The sequence below is a fragment of the Podarcis bocagei genome, assembly GCF_964188305.1.
Source record: "Podarcis bocagei genome assembly, chromosome: 5".
Lineage (NCBI taxonomy): Eukaryota > Metazoa > Chordata > Lepidosauria > Squamata > Lacertidae > Podarcis > Podarcis bocagei.
The window spans coordinates 92364106-92376117 of NC_138129.1; the positions used below are offsets into that span (position 1 = coordinate 92364106).

Sequence of the window (12012 nt, forward strand, 5' to 3'; positions counted from 1 at the left end):
CATGCACAGAGTCTGCTGTCCACCGATACATGTCTGAAGAACAGAAACGATGTCTATCGCTCTCCAAGATTCGGCATAAAATTTCAAGCTGGATTATGCAGTGTGAGAGAAACTCAGGTGGGCAGATGCCACGGAGATTCAAGAGGGCAGTACTTAAAACTATGTCAGAGGCAACGTGCATCCGAGAACCAGTTGGGGGGAGAGCGCTGATCTAGTCACGGGCTCCGTGTGGGCTACACCGTGTGGTGTAGTGGTTAAGAGCAGTGGACTCGTAATCTGGTGAACCGGGTTCGCTTCCCCGCTCCTCCACATGCAGCTGCTGGGTGACCTTGGGCCAGTCACACTTCTCTGAAGTCTCTCAGCCCCACTCACCTCACAGAGTGTTTGTTGTGGGGGAGGAAGGGAAAGGAGAATGTTAGCCGCTTTGAGACTCCTTAGGGTAGTGATAAAGCGGGATATCAAATCCAAACGCCTCTTCTTCTTCTCAGAGGCATTGGGTTGGCCACTCTGAGAACAGAATTGCTGGACGAGATCTGCTCGTCTTATGTTCTTAAGCATACAATTCCACTGGGCATGGTCACCCTGGCAGGTCTTCCACACCCCTCTGCCAAGCACCACAAACTCGTGTGCCTTCTCCTCGAGAGCTCCGGAAGGTGGCAGCACAAAAACAGGGCCTTCTCTGCAGTGGCCCCCCGTCTGTGGAATGTTCTCCCCAGGGAAGTTCGCCAGGCGCCTTCATTATACACCTTTAGGTGCCAGGCAAAAGTCTGCCTTTTTAACCAGGCCTTTGGTTGACCTGATCCTATGCCCTTTTAAAATGTGGATCGGTTTTTTTTTTGGGGGGGGGTGTTATTGGGTTATTGTTTTTATTTTGAATTTATATATATGTGATCTTTTCTGTGAACTGCCCTGAGAACTCTGGGTATAGGGCGGTATATTAATTCAATAAATAACAATAATTTAAAAAAATAACCAGTTTTTACCACGTGCTGCCTGTGCAGGGCTAGAGCTCTTGCCCGCAGGAAAGTGTCTGGTGTGGAGAGGAATAAGGCTTACAAACAGATCATACCAAGAATGAAGTGAAAGAGAACAGTTATGGTTAGCGTTGGCTTTTATTTGATTTTTTTAATAATTAAAATATAATTGCATTATTGAAAGATTTAAAGGCTTCCCAGGAAGCCATAGAGGAGGTGTCTTCTAGTTATCGCACACCCAGCCAAGATGCACAAAAGCAGAGTAAACGGTGGTCCCTGCCAACCCGAGAAGCGCCAAAGAGCCGAGGACTCCTCGGTTTCGTTTCTTGGGATCTGTAAGGAAAAGGTGAGGTTCACACGACTCCCTCTCGGTATGAGAAGCAAGGTGAGCAGCTGATATCCCAGCTTCACTTGTTACAAGAAGCCTGTCTTTTCAGCTACTCAGCCAGAGCGTCAGAACTTTCAAAGCGTGCAGGATGGAGAAAGGGCAATTGGCGTGCACAGTATACAGTCATACCTCAGGCTATAGCCGCTTCAGATTGGGTTTTTTCGGGTTGCGGACCACCGAAACCCGGAAGTACCAGAACGGGTTACTTCCGGGTTTTGGCAGTCGCACATGTGCAGAAGTGCTAAATCACGCTTTGCGCATGCGCAGAAGACCAAATCGCAACCTGTGCGTACGCAGATGCGGGTTGCGAATGTGCATCCTGCACGGATCACGTTCGCAACCCGAGCGTCCACTGTACTGCGATCTACCTAGGATAAACTCCTCAGTGGTTGTTTTGTACCTCTAAAACAGGCACAGGCAAACTTGGCCCTCCAGATGTTTTGGGACTACAACTCCCATCATCCCTAGCCAACAGGACCAGTGGTCAGGGATGATGGGAATTATAGTCTCAAAAACATCTAGAGGGCCAAGTTTGCCTATGCCCAGTGGCGTAGCGTGGGGGGTGCAGCCGCACCGGGCGCAACATCTGGGGGTTAGGGGGCGCAAATCCACGGGTTAGGGGGCGCAAATTACTTGCCTTGCCCCGGGTGCTGACAACCCATGCTACGCCACTGTCTATGTCTGCTCTAAAACATGAGGTTTTAATTTTTTACCGTCCCCTTCAAGATACCCTATCAAAGGCAAGACACAGGCTTCAGTACAAAAAGTTAAAGAGGCTTTGGCGGCGAAATGCCAGCAGGACACACGTTCATGAACTACTATTTCTGCTTTCCTAGACTGCTCCTTCTCACACCTTCCAGAGAGGACCTCCATGCACACTGCCCAGGCGTGCACCCCAGAGAGGACACTTTGGTACTGCTAATGTAGGGAAAACAATGCAAGAGGCAGCAGTTACGAGTTACCAGTCTCTGCAGCCACAGCAGGCGCTGTGATTCTCCAGCCGTTTGACTTCACCCTGGAAGGTGCACTCCACTGTCTCTCAAGACAGACGGATGACAACCACCACAACAATGTATTTGTAAAATAATGTTGCACGCTGCCTTGATGTTATGCATGAGATGGTGGTCTATAAGCATTTTGCAAATAAATAAATTTGAAAACAAAAACCAGCAACCTTGCTGATTCTAAGCGGGGAGAAGTCCGGTAGCTTTGAGATTTCGGGGTGTGTTTGGAGGGGGGGCATGTGTGCAACCTTGAGACCCCCTGTGTATATCATCTAGTGTTCCATATGTGAAATATTTATTTTATTGATTTCCCAAAATTTATATTCTGCTTGTTTGTAAAACCACCACCACCACCCCAAAGCGGTTTGCAAAAAAAAAAAAAAAAAAAGCAATGAAATTATCAGTGTGCTTCTCTACTCTTGAGTCAACACTTCAGTATGTGCTCCAGAGAATGTATAGGGGTTTCTCTTTTTTTGGCAAAGGAGGATGGAGTTAAGGCATTGCATAAGCAGGGGTCAGCAAACTTTTTCAGCAGGGGGCCAGTCCACTGTCCCTCAGACCTTGTGGGGGGCCGGACTATATTTTGGAAAAAAAAAAAGAACGAATTCCTATGCCCCACAAATAACCCAGAGATGCATTTTAAATAAAAGGGCACATTCTACTCATGTAAAAACACGCTGATTCCCGGACAGTCTGTGGGCTGGATTAGGAAGGCGATTGGGCCGGATCCAGCCCCCGGGCCTTAGTTTGCCTACCCATGGCATAATGGGATAAAATCCCACTATTTTCATTCTAAACATAGCTTCCTACTCTTGGGGGAGGGGAGCATAAGATAGACCATTCCTCTTGATTCCCAACTATTTGCTCTGGTTTCCAAGCTCTTGCACACTGCATGGAAGAGTTTGGCAACAGATCCAATTGGGAATCCAAGGAAAACTGTCCAATCGGAGCAGCTCTGCAGGCGACGAATGGATTGCGTTTAACCAGCCCCATGAACCCACCTCCTGTGTAGTAGCCATAAGCATAAAGCAGTCTTCCGATGATCCAAGATGCGCCGAGTCCTGTAGCGACCCGCTGGGGGGGAAAGCAGAAATAGTCACTGCAAACTGAGAGTACTGGTGCTGATATGAATGTGCAACAGGGAAGAGGAGATCAGCTTCCATTTTGTCCCCAGTTTTGTTTTAACATCTGTATGACTTTTAGAAGACATCTGAAGGCAGCCCTGTTTAGGGAAGCTTCTAATGTTTGATACATTACTGTATTTTAATATTTTGTTGGAAGCCACCAAAAGTGGCTGGGGAAGCCCAACCAGATGGACAGGGTATTAATAATAATAATAATAATAACAATAATAATAATAATAATAATAATATATTATTATTATTATTATTATTATTATTATTATTATTATTATTATTATTATTATTATTATTATTAAACAGGGGGCAGTCACTAGAGGTTTTGGAGGGAGTGGTCATCAGTATGATGACACTGAGAGCTGTTCCGACAGTGGAACGGACTCCCCTCGGATGGCTATGTATTCTCCTTCCTTAGACGTTTTTAAGCAGAGGTTGGGTGGCCATCTGTCATGGATGCTTTAGTTGAGATCCCTGCATTGCAGGGCGTTGGACTGGATGACCCTTGGGGTCCCTTGCAACAATTCTGTGGCAACGTTTGAATCAGGAGCAGCTGCCTGGACACAGTGAAGTGCAGAACGGGAACCAATAAGAGGCGTTTCAGTCCTGAGAAGGCAGAGACCCAGTTGAGCGTTGGTTCCCGTGTCCAGGAAACTGGTCAACTGCCTGTTCTAGACTTGATTACACTCTCCTGTAAACAAGTTTTGGAGTCCTCCTGGGATTTGATATCCCGCTTTATCACTACCCTAAGGAGTCTCAAAGCGGCTAACAATCTCGTTTCCCTTCCTCCCCCACAACAAACACTCTGTGAGGTGAGTGAGGCAGAGAGATAATAATATAATAATTTTTTATTATTTATACCCCACCCATCTGGCTGGGTTTCCCCAGCCACTCTGGGTGGCTTCCAACAGAAGACTAAAATACAATAACCTATTAAACATTAAAATCTTAAGAGAGAAGTGTGACTAGCCCAAGGTCACCCAGCAGTTGCATGTGGAGGAGCGGGGAATCGAACCCAGTTCACCAGATCACGAGTCTGCCGCTCTTAACCACTACACCACACTGTATGGATGTTCCTGAGCTCTTCTCCAGAGAAACTATAGCATGGAATCAAGTACTTTGGGCTTCGCAGTCACACCCGGGCTTTGCTCCCACTGAGCAGCCTGGGGAAAAACAAACCCCCAAGTCTCTCATCTTGGTACTTACCGGGAAGTAGACTCCGCTCACTCCAAGAAAGAATAAGAAGGAGGAATACACTTCTAACCTGCAAGAACAGAGACAGGTGTGTGCGTTGTGGCTTTGTATCTGTTTTTAAATGGCCTGGAATGAGCTCCCTCATTTGTGCCAGCTGGTGTCATAGACCAGGACCATCATTCCCAACAAGAGACTGCAAGGAAAAAGGCAGCAGATTTCACAGCTGTCCCTGAATAATTTGCACGCTTGCAATGATGCCTTCCTGTTACGGGAAAAGTCAGGCCTCTGCAGCTCTGTCAGGGCACCATGGAGTGTATCCCTTATTGCACAGTGTATCCCTTATTATATCTTCCCCATTCCAACCTCTGGGATGTGCACACATAAATTAAGAGGAGGTTCAGAGCGGAATATCAAGGATTCGTATATAAAGGGGAGAAAACGAAGGCCGAGGCAGGTACAGTGGTGCCCCGCAAGAAAAATGCCTCGCAAGACGGAAAACTTGCTAGACGAAAGAGTTTTCCGTTTTGGAGGTGCTTCGCAAAACGAATCTCCTATGGGCTTGCTTTGCAAGACGAAAATGTCTTGCGAGTTCCTGCGGTTTCCCCCCTCCCCCCTTTTTCTAAGCCGCTAAGCCGCTTATCAGCTGATCCAATCAGCAGATAAGCCGCTAATAGCGCTAATCCGTCAATGGGCTTGCTTCGCAAGACAAAAAACCACTAGACGAAGAGAATCACAGAACGGATTCTTTTCGTCTTGCGAGGCACCACTGTACACAGCTGATGTGCAACGGTCCAAAGACAGGGACTCCCAACATATATTGATGTAGGAATCGCATGCTCTCTCTCGGCAGGAAAGGTCAGCAAAATTTCATTTTCACAAGCTGGAAATTTCCCCGGGATTCCGCAACCCACCTTCCTGGCTGTTGCATGAACTCTGTGCTCCAGCAATGCACACTTCTGAACCACCTGCCTCCGACAAGCCTTTTGCTGACAAGCCACTGGCCGTAGCAAGACACTCGGCAGTCAAAAGGCAATCTCAAGGGCTGACACACGGAGGAGGGAACAGGCTTGTTTTCTCCTGCACTGGAGGGTAGGACTCGAACTCATGGCTTCAGGTTACAAGAAAGGAGATTCCAGCTAAACACCAGGAGAAACTTTCTGGTGGTAAGGGCCATTTGACTCCCTTGGAAGGTGTTGGATTCTCCTTGCCTAGAGGTTTTAAAGCAGAGGTTGGACGGCCATCTCTCAGGGATGCTTTTGTTGAGATTCCTGCATTGCAGGGGGCTAGACAGGCGTTTAGAATATGAATTTCCCCAAGTGTTTTTATCCCGGCTACTACAGGCAGCAGGGCAGGGATTGCTGCACTGAGAATGGTTTCCCAAGACAGCAGCAGCTGCCCCAGTCGAGGCATTAAACACTTAAGAAACCAAAATTAAACTCCTCGTGCCGAGGGCTACTCACGTGTTCTGGTGTGCCCTCTGGATACAGTTGAAGAGATGTCCATTTTCAGGGTCCGTGCTGTACATGTTTGGGTACTTTTGAGGGAGGTTAGTGGGGGAAGGGGGAGAGAGAGAGAGAGAAAGAAAGAAAGTAAGTAAATGTCCACACCTCATCAACTGTGGAGTTGGAGGAGAAAAGTGTTGTTGTTGTTGTTGTTGTTGTTGTTGTAATTTATATACAGTGGTGCCTCGCAAGACGAAAAGAATCCGTTCTGTGATTCTCTTCATCTAGCGGTTTTTTCGTCTTGCGAAGCAAGCCCATTGGCGGATTAGCGCTATTAGCTATTAGCGGCTTATCTGCTGATCGGATCAGCTGATAAGCGGCTTAGCGGCTTAGGAAAAGGGGGGGGAGGGGAAAAAACCAGCAGGAACTCGCAAGACACTGTTGTCTTGCAAAGCAAGCCCATAGGAAATTCGTTTTGCGAAGCACCTCCAAAACGGAAAACTCTTTCGTCTAGCGAGTTTTCCGTCTTGCGAGGCATTCGTCTTGCGGGGCACCACTGTACCGCCCTATACCCTTCCCCTATGGGGAAGCCCAGCCAGATTGGCGGGGTATAAATAAATTATTATTATTATTATTATTATTATTATTATTATTATTATTACTACTACCCAGGGGATCTCAGGGCGGTTCACAGAATAAAATCAAAATATAAAACCACAAAACACATAATAAAAATAAAAACAACAACCCAATAGCCCCCCACAAAAAAAGCAATCCACATTTTAAAAGGCCATAGGATGACAATCAGATCAGCCAAAGGCCTGGTTAAAACGGAACATTTCTGCCTGGCGCCTAAAGGTGTATAATGAAGGCGTCAGGCGAACCTCCCTGGGGAGAGCATTCCACAGATGGGGAGCCACTGCAGAGAAGGCCCCGTTCTTGTGTTGCCACCCTTCAGGCCTCTCAAGGAGGAGGCACATGAAGGAGGGCCTCCGAAGATGATGTCGGGGTCTGGGTAGGTTCATATGGAAAGAGGCAATCCTTGAGGTATTGTGGTCCTGAGCCGTTTAAGTGTTCCATGTGCTACCTAGTGATCAATGTGTTACTCTATTCCCACACCCAATGGGCACACACAGAATGGAGCTATAGTAGCTACTGACTGATTGGGCTTCTGTTTTGCACTTTGCGGGAAACACACATTCATAGACATACCATTTACAGACAGGTAGCCGTGTTGGTCTGCCATAGTCAAAAAAAATTCCTTCCTGTAGCACCTTAAAGACCAACTAAGTTAGTTCTTGGTATAAGCTTTCGTGTGCATGCACACTTCTTCAGATATACCTTCTTCAGACATACCATGTTAGGTAGGTGAATTAAAACTTTGTGTCTGAGTGGGCTCCTTCTGTGCGAGACTTTCCTGCTGTTTTCTGCCATCTTTCCCTTGCCTTCTGCTAGAAGCCTTCCCACCATGGCAGCAGAGGAAGAAACTCTCTTTTTCCCCAGACCCGGAAGCAGCCAAGCAAAATAATAATAATAATAATAATAATAATAATAATAATAATAATAATAATAATAATAATAATAATAATTTATTATTTATACCCCGCCCATCTGGCTGGGCTTCCCCAGCCACTCTGGGCGGCTTCCAAAAGAATATTAAAATACTATAATACATCAAACATTAAAAGCTTCCCGAAACAGGGCTGCCTTCAGATGTCTTCTAAAAGCCTGGTAGTTGTTGTTCTCTTTGACATCTGGTGGGAGGGTGTTCCACAGGGAAGGCGCCACTACCGAGAAGGCCCTCTGCTTGGTTCCCTGTAACTTGGCTTCTTGCAGCAAGGGAACCGCCAGAAGGCCCTCGGCGCTGGATCCCAGTGTCCAGGCAGAACGATGGGGGTGAAGACGCTCCTTCAGGTATACCGGACCGAGGCCGTTTAGGGCTTTAAAGGTCAGCACCAACACTTTGAATCGTGCTCGGAAACGTACTGGGAGCCAATGTAGGGTTCAGCAAACAGTAGCAGCTGAAACAAGCCAGGTCACTCGCCACAAGGGGGAATATGAGCCCAAACACAACAGCAGCAACCCTCCCCTCCCAAGTTGCTTCTTCTCCCTTTCTGTTTGCCTGCAAAGTGCATGTCAAAGGCTCTTTGCAGGAGTTAACTAACACAGAAGTGAGAGTGCCAAGGGAGAGGAGTGGTAGGGACACGGCTTGCCAGTCTTGTGGCTGAAGTCCCCCACCCATCCCTGAGCCACGAGAAACCATTCACAAAGCCCGGCTCCAGTTGTTTTTAGAGGGGCTTATGACTCACCAACGCAGAGCAGAGCAGACACACCCTCTGGCCTCCTTCCTAACTGTGGCACCAAAGCCTTCCAGGAAGAGGAGAGGAAGTTTTTCCTGTGCACAAATTGGAGCGGAGGGTCTCTAACAAGACTCCTCTGTTTGGGAGACCTCTGCAAAACGGCTCCCGAAGCGTTGCTAGCAGCTGAGAACCACAAAAGCCAGCAAGAGCGGTGATACAGCTCGTTCCCCCTGCGGCAGCTTTCAGATCAGAAACATTTGTGCAGCGCTGCCAGCTGTGGGCGTTTGCAAAAGCCAACTCCCAAATTCCTTGCCCAAGTCCTCACAGATTGAAAAACCATAGAGAGTTGGAAGCTATGATGTGAAGATCAAATCTACTGTCAAGGACACCCCAAGCCACCTTCAAGGCCTGCCTACATAATGCGTGTAAACACCAGAACTGGAACAGATTCATGGTCTATCTAGGCCGTTTCCACCAACGGCCATCCAAGTGTTATTTGGGCGTTTGCAAGCAGGACAGGAAGGGAAGAGCCATCTCAGCGGTACACTGCCTTTGACTATGGAGGTTCCACGGAGGCCGCATGTCACCTGGCAGAAAGTAACGATAGCTGCCTGCATTGTTCCATTTGCACATGGCTTACTCAAGAGCGCACCAAAGGAAAGAGGCGGGGGGAAACCCACCTACTTTCCAGCCATCAAAGGGGAAAAATCCCATGCAACTGGCCATGAGGTCTAAAAAAACATGGTTCTTTGAAAAAAGGAAGAACAGACCCCACAGGAAATAAGCAGAATGATCAGATTATATTGGATATGCTGCGTCTGTACTCTTGTCTTCCCAGAGTTGTGATGCAGCAACTCACCTGAACATTGTATTTCTTGCGGGCTTTCCCCACATTGATGGCAAGGTGTGTTACCAAGATGAAACTGGCAGCACCGGTGAGAATCACATAGCCGTATTCCTTTGAGAGAACCACCATCTTGGCACTGAGGAGAGGGGAAAAGGGGAAGGTTAGTTCAAGCCCAAGAATCAGAATCGCTACCCCCCCCCCCCCGCCCAGCCTTTTCTGTGGTGGTGCCTCTGCTACTGAGCTCCCTCCCTCCTGGGATTTATCGATGCTGCTGCTGGTCATTTTTCTGACCCCCATGAAAAACATGTTTATTTCTCTACTATTATAGCTAGAGCCATCAACATTACTGTTGAGGAGTCAGAAATGAGAGCCAGCGCTATTTTTCCAGACGCCAAGGATCTTATCTCTCCTCCATAAACAAGTCCCATGAGGGCAATGTCTGATTTGAGTGGCTGTTAATAAAATTAATGTTCCCCAAAATGCCCCTGACTCTAGATTAGTGTGTCAGTCTGCGCATATTCAGATCAGATAGACGATGCCTTTGCAACAAGTCCTTGCAGGATCGAGGAGTGAAGAGCTGTTGTTGCAGCACATATATGCGCCAGGGTGCAAGCACAGTTTCAAACTACTGGCATGTTTCCCCCTGGCATTCTCTATCTCCAAATGCCTGCATCAAACATGCCAGATACTCCACTCTGTCTTAACCAACCACCCCAGATCTCCGGGTATCTGCCAAACTTGCCTATGAAGTTGAAATCTATACGCTCAAGGGAGGCTTTTTGCAAGCAACACCCACCTCCCACAATAGCAAAAATCCTAGGCTGAAAACCCCAGCAATGCACCCAGAGGAACCGCCTGAGCTTGAAGTACTGGAAAGGAGGAAGACAAAGATCAAAGGATGCAGGAGGCAGCTATAAAGTGCTCTGGGCCAGAGGCTGGCTTTTTGCAGGATTTTCCCTCTACTATGTCTCAGTGACAAAGGAAATTGCACTTCGTGCGGCAGCCAAGTCTGGGCAAAGTTGAGGGCCCAGGGACTTGAAGGCCTGGTTCGGAAGAAAAAGCAACAGAGAGTGAGTTTGCCTTGTGTAAAATTGCCCCACCAAGAGCCGTTAAGGTGCAAAGTCCAAACACACAGGGGCGGCTTATCTGCAACCTGATGCTCTTTCACCTCAACAAGTTAAACTGTACAACTGCCGTGCCCACCTCCCTTGCAAGGCTCAGTCCTCCGGAGCAGGCGGCGTGATTTGCCCCAGATATATCAGACCTATCCATTCTGAAGGACATCAGCCCTGAGTGCTCACTGGAAGGACAGATCCTGAAGCTGAGGCTCCAATACTTTGGCCACCTCATGAGAAGAGAAGACTCCCTGGAAAAGACCCTGATGTTGGGAAAGATGGAGGGCACAAGGAGAAGGGGATGACAAAGGATGAGATGGTTGGACAGTGTTGTCGAAGCTGCCAGCATGAGTTTGACCAAACTGCGGGAGGCAGTGGAAGACAGGAGTGCCTGGCGTGCTCTGGTCCGTGGGGTCACAAAGAGTCGGACACGACTAAACAGCAGCAACAACAACAACATATCAGGTCAAGCCCACACTTCATTCCAGAGGCGTCCGCTTGCCACAAAGGGGAGAAAGCCCCTCCACTGAGTCAACTGCTCATGTGAAAAGCCTAGCATGTGGTTTCGGAAAATGGGAACAGCACTAGGAAATCGCAAACCAGTTGCTTGGGGCAAAATTATGCGAGGGAACCGACTTGCCGCCAACGCACTACTCTAACAGCCCTTGCTCATTCCACAAGGCTGAAAGTCAAGACACCCCCTGCTGAAGGACGCCTCCCCACCCCCACCCCGGGCAAGGGGTTGGCAGCATCCTGCCAGCCCTGGACAAAAGCCCCATCTTCTGGCATGTTGAGCTCAGTTGGTGAGAGTGTGGCGCTGAGAACGCCAAGGTTGCAGGTTCGATCCCCGCATGGGACAGCTGCATACTCCTGCCATTGCAGGGGGTTGGACTAGATGATGCCCAGGGTCCCCTTGCACCCCTATGATCTCTATGCTATTTGATCACAAGCCCTGCCGTTTCCAGAGACGCGCTGTCAAGCCTCGCCACAATCTCAGCCCGACCTGCAGCGGCTTGCAGCCGGCAGGATTCGCACTCGAGGTCCGGGAGCCGCCAGCTTCGCCGCTGGGGCTGGGAGTCGCCCGCGAAGGGCAAAAGCGCCCCGGCGGACGGGGCGGGAGGAACTTGGCCCGCGACGCCCGATCTCAGCCAGGGGCCACCGGACCCAAGAGCCGGGGAAAGGGCCGAGCAGGGCGCACGGCCGCGGGAAGCTCTGCCCGGCTCCGAAGACCCTCGTCCTCCCGTCCGCCCGCCCCGTCGACCCGGACTCACCACCGTCGCTGCCGCCGCCGCCCAGCAAGTGCACGCCGAAAAACGAAGCGCCGCCCCGGGCCGAGAGCGAAGGGTTGCCCGGGAAGCCCAGCCCACGTCGGGGCGGATCCACCCGAGGGCGCGGCTGCTCCGAAACGCGGAGCGCGCAAGAGCGCCCTCTCCAATGGAGAGAGGAAAGTTTGAGTACATCTCTCTCTCTCTCTTTCTCTCTCTCTGTGAACATTAGCATTGCCTAGATAGGTCTAGTTAGGCCTAGTATAAATAAAATTTAATAAAGGTTTTTAAAAAAGCATTGCCTAGTTAGCCTTTTTAAAAAAGTATATATTATGTTTTTCAGGTTT

At 48.9% G+C, this 12012-nt stretch overlaps 1 protein-coding gene across 3 annotated transcripts; it reads right to left on the minus strand.

Annotated features, from left to right (window-relative positions):
- Window positions 1-1093: 1093 nt before the first annotated feature.
- On the minus strand, window positions 1094-11775 carry MGST3 (microsomal glutathione S-transferase 3). 3 transcript variants are annotated; one of them, XM_081194547.1, is made up of 6 exons: window positions 11672-11775; window positions 9298-9421; window positions 6157-6230; window positions 4709-4766; window positions 3368-3440; window positions 1094-1307 (listed from the first exon to the last, which is right to left on the minus strand). In XM_081194547.1, exons 2-6 carry the CDS (start codon window positions 9412-9414, stop codon window positions 1198-1200), a joined length of 432 nt encoding a protein of 143 aa, XP_081050673.1. In that variant the 5' UTR covers window positions 9415-9421; window positions 11672-11775; the 3' UTR covers window positions 1094-1197. The 3 variants fall into 3 exon arrangements, with proteins under 3 accessions (XP_081050673.1, XP_081050675.1, XP_081050674.1); XM_081194549.1 differs by having other exon boundaries at window positions 11669-11674; XM_081194548.1 differs by lacking the exon at window positions 11672-11775 and adding an exon at window positions 10028-10140.
- Window positions 11776-12012: the final 237 nt, after the last annotated feature.

Coding starts and splice junctions, on each gene's coding strand:
- MGST3 (XM_081194547.1), bottom strand. CDS start 9,414: ATGGTGGTTCTCTCAAAGGAATACGGCTATGTGATTCTCACCGGTGCT. Junction 4,767..6,156: donor CAGAGGGCACACCAGAACAC/GTGAGTAGCCCT, acceptor CTGTTCTTGCAG/GTTAGAAGTGTATTCCTCCT. Junction 3,441..4,708: donor TGAGCGGAGTCTACTTCCCG/GTAAGTACCAAG, acceptor TTTCCCCCCCAG/CGGGTCGCTACAGGACTCGG.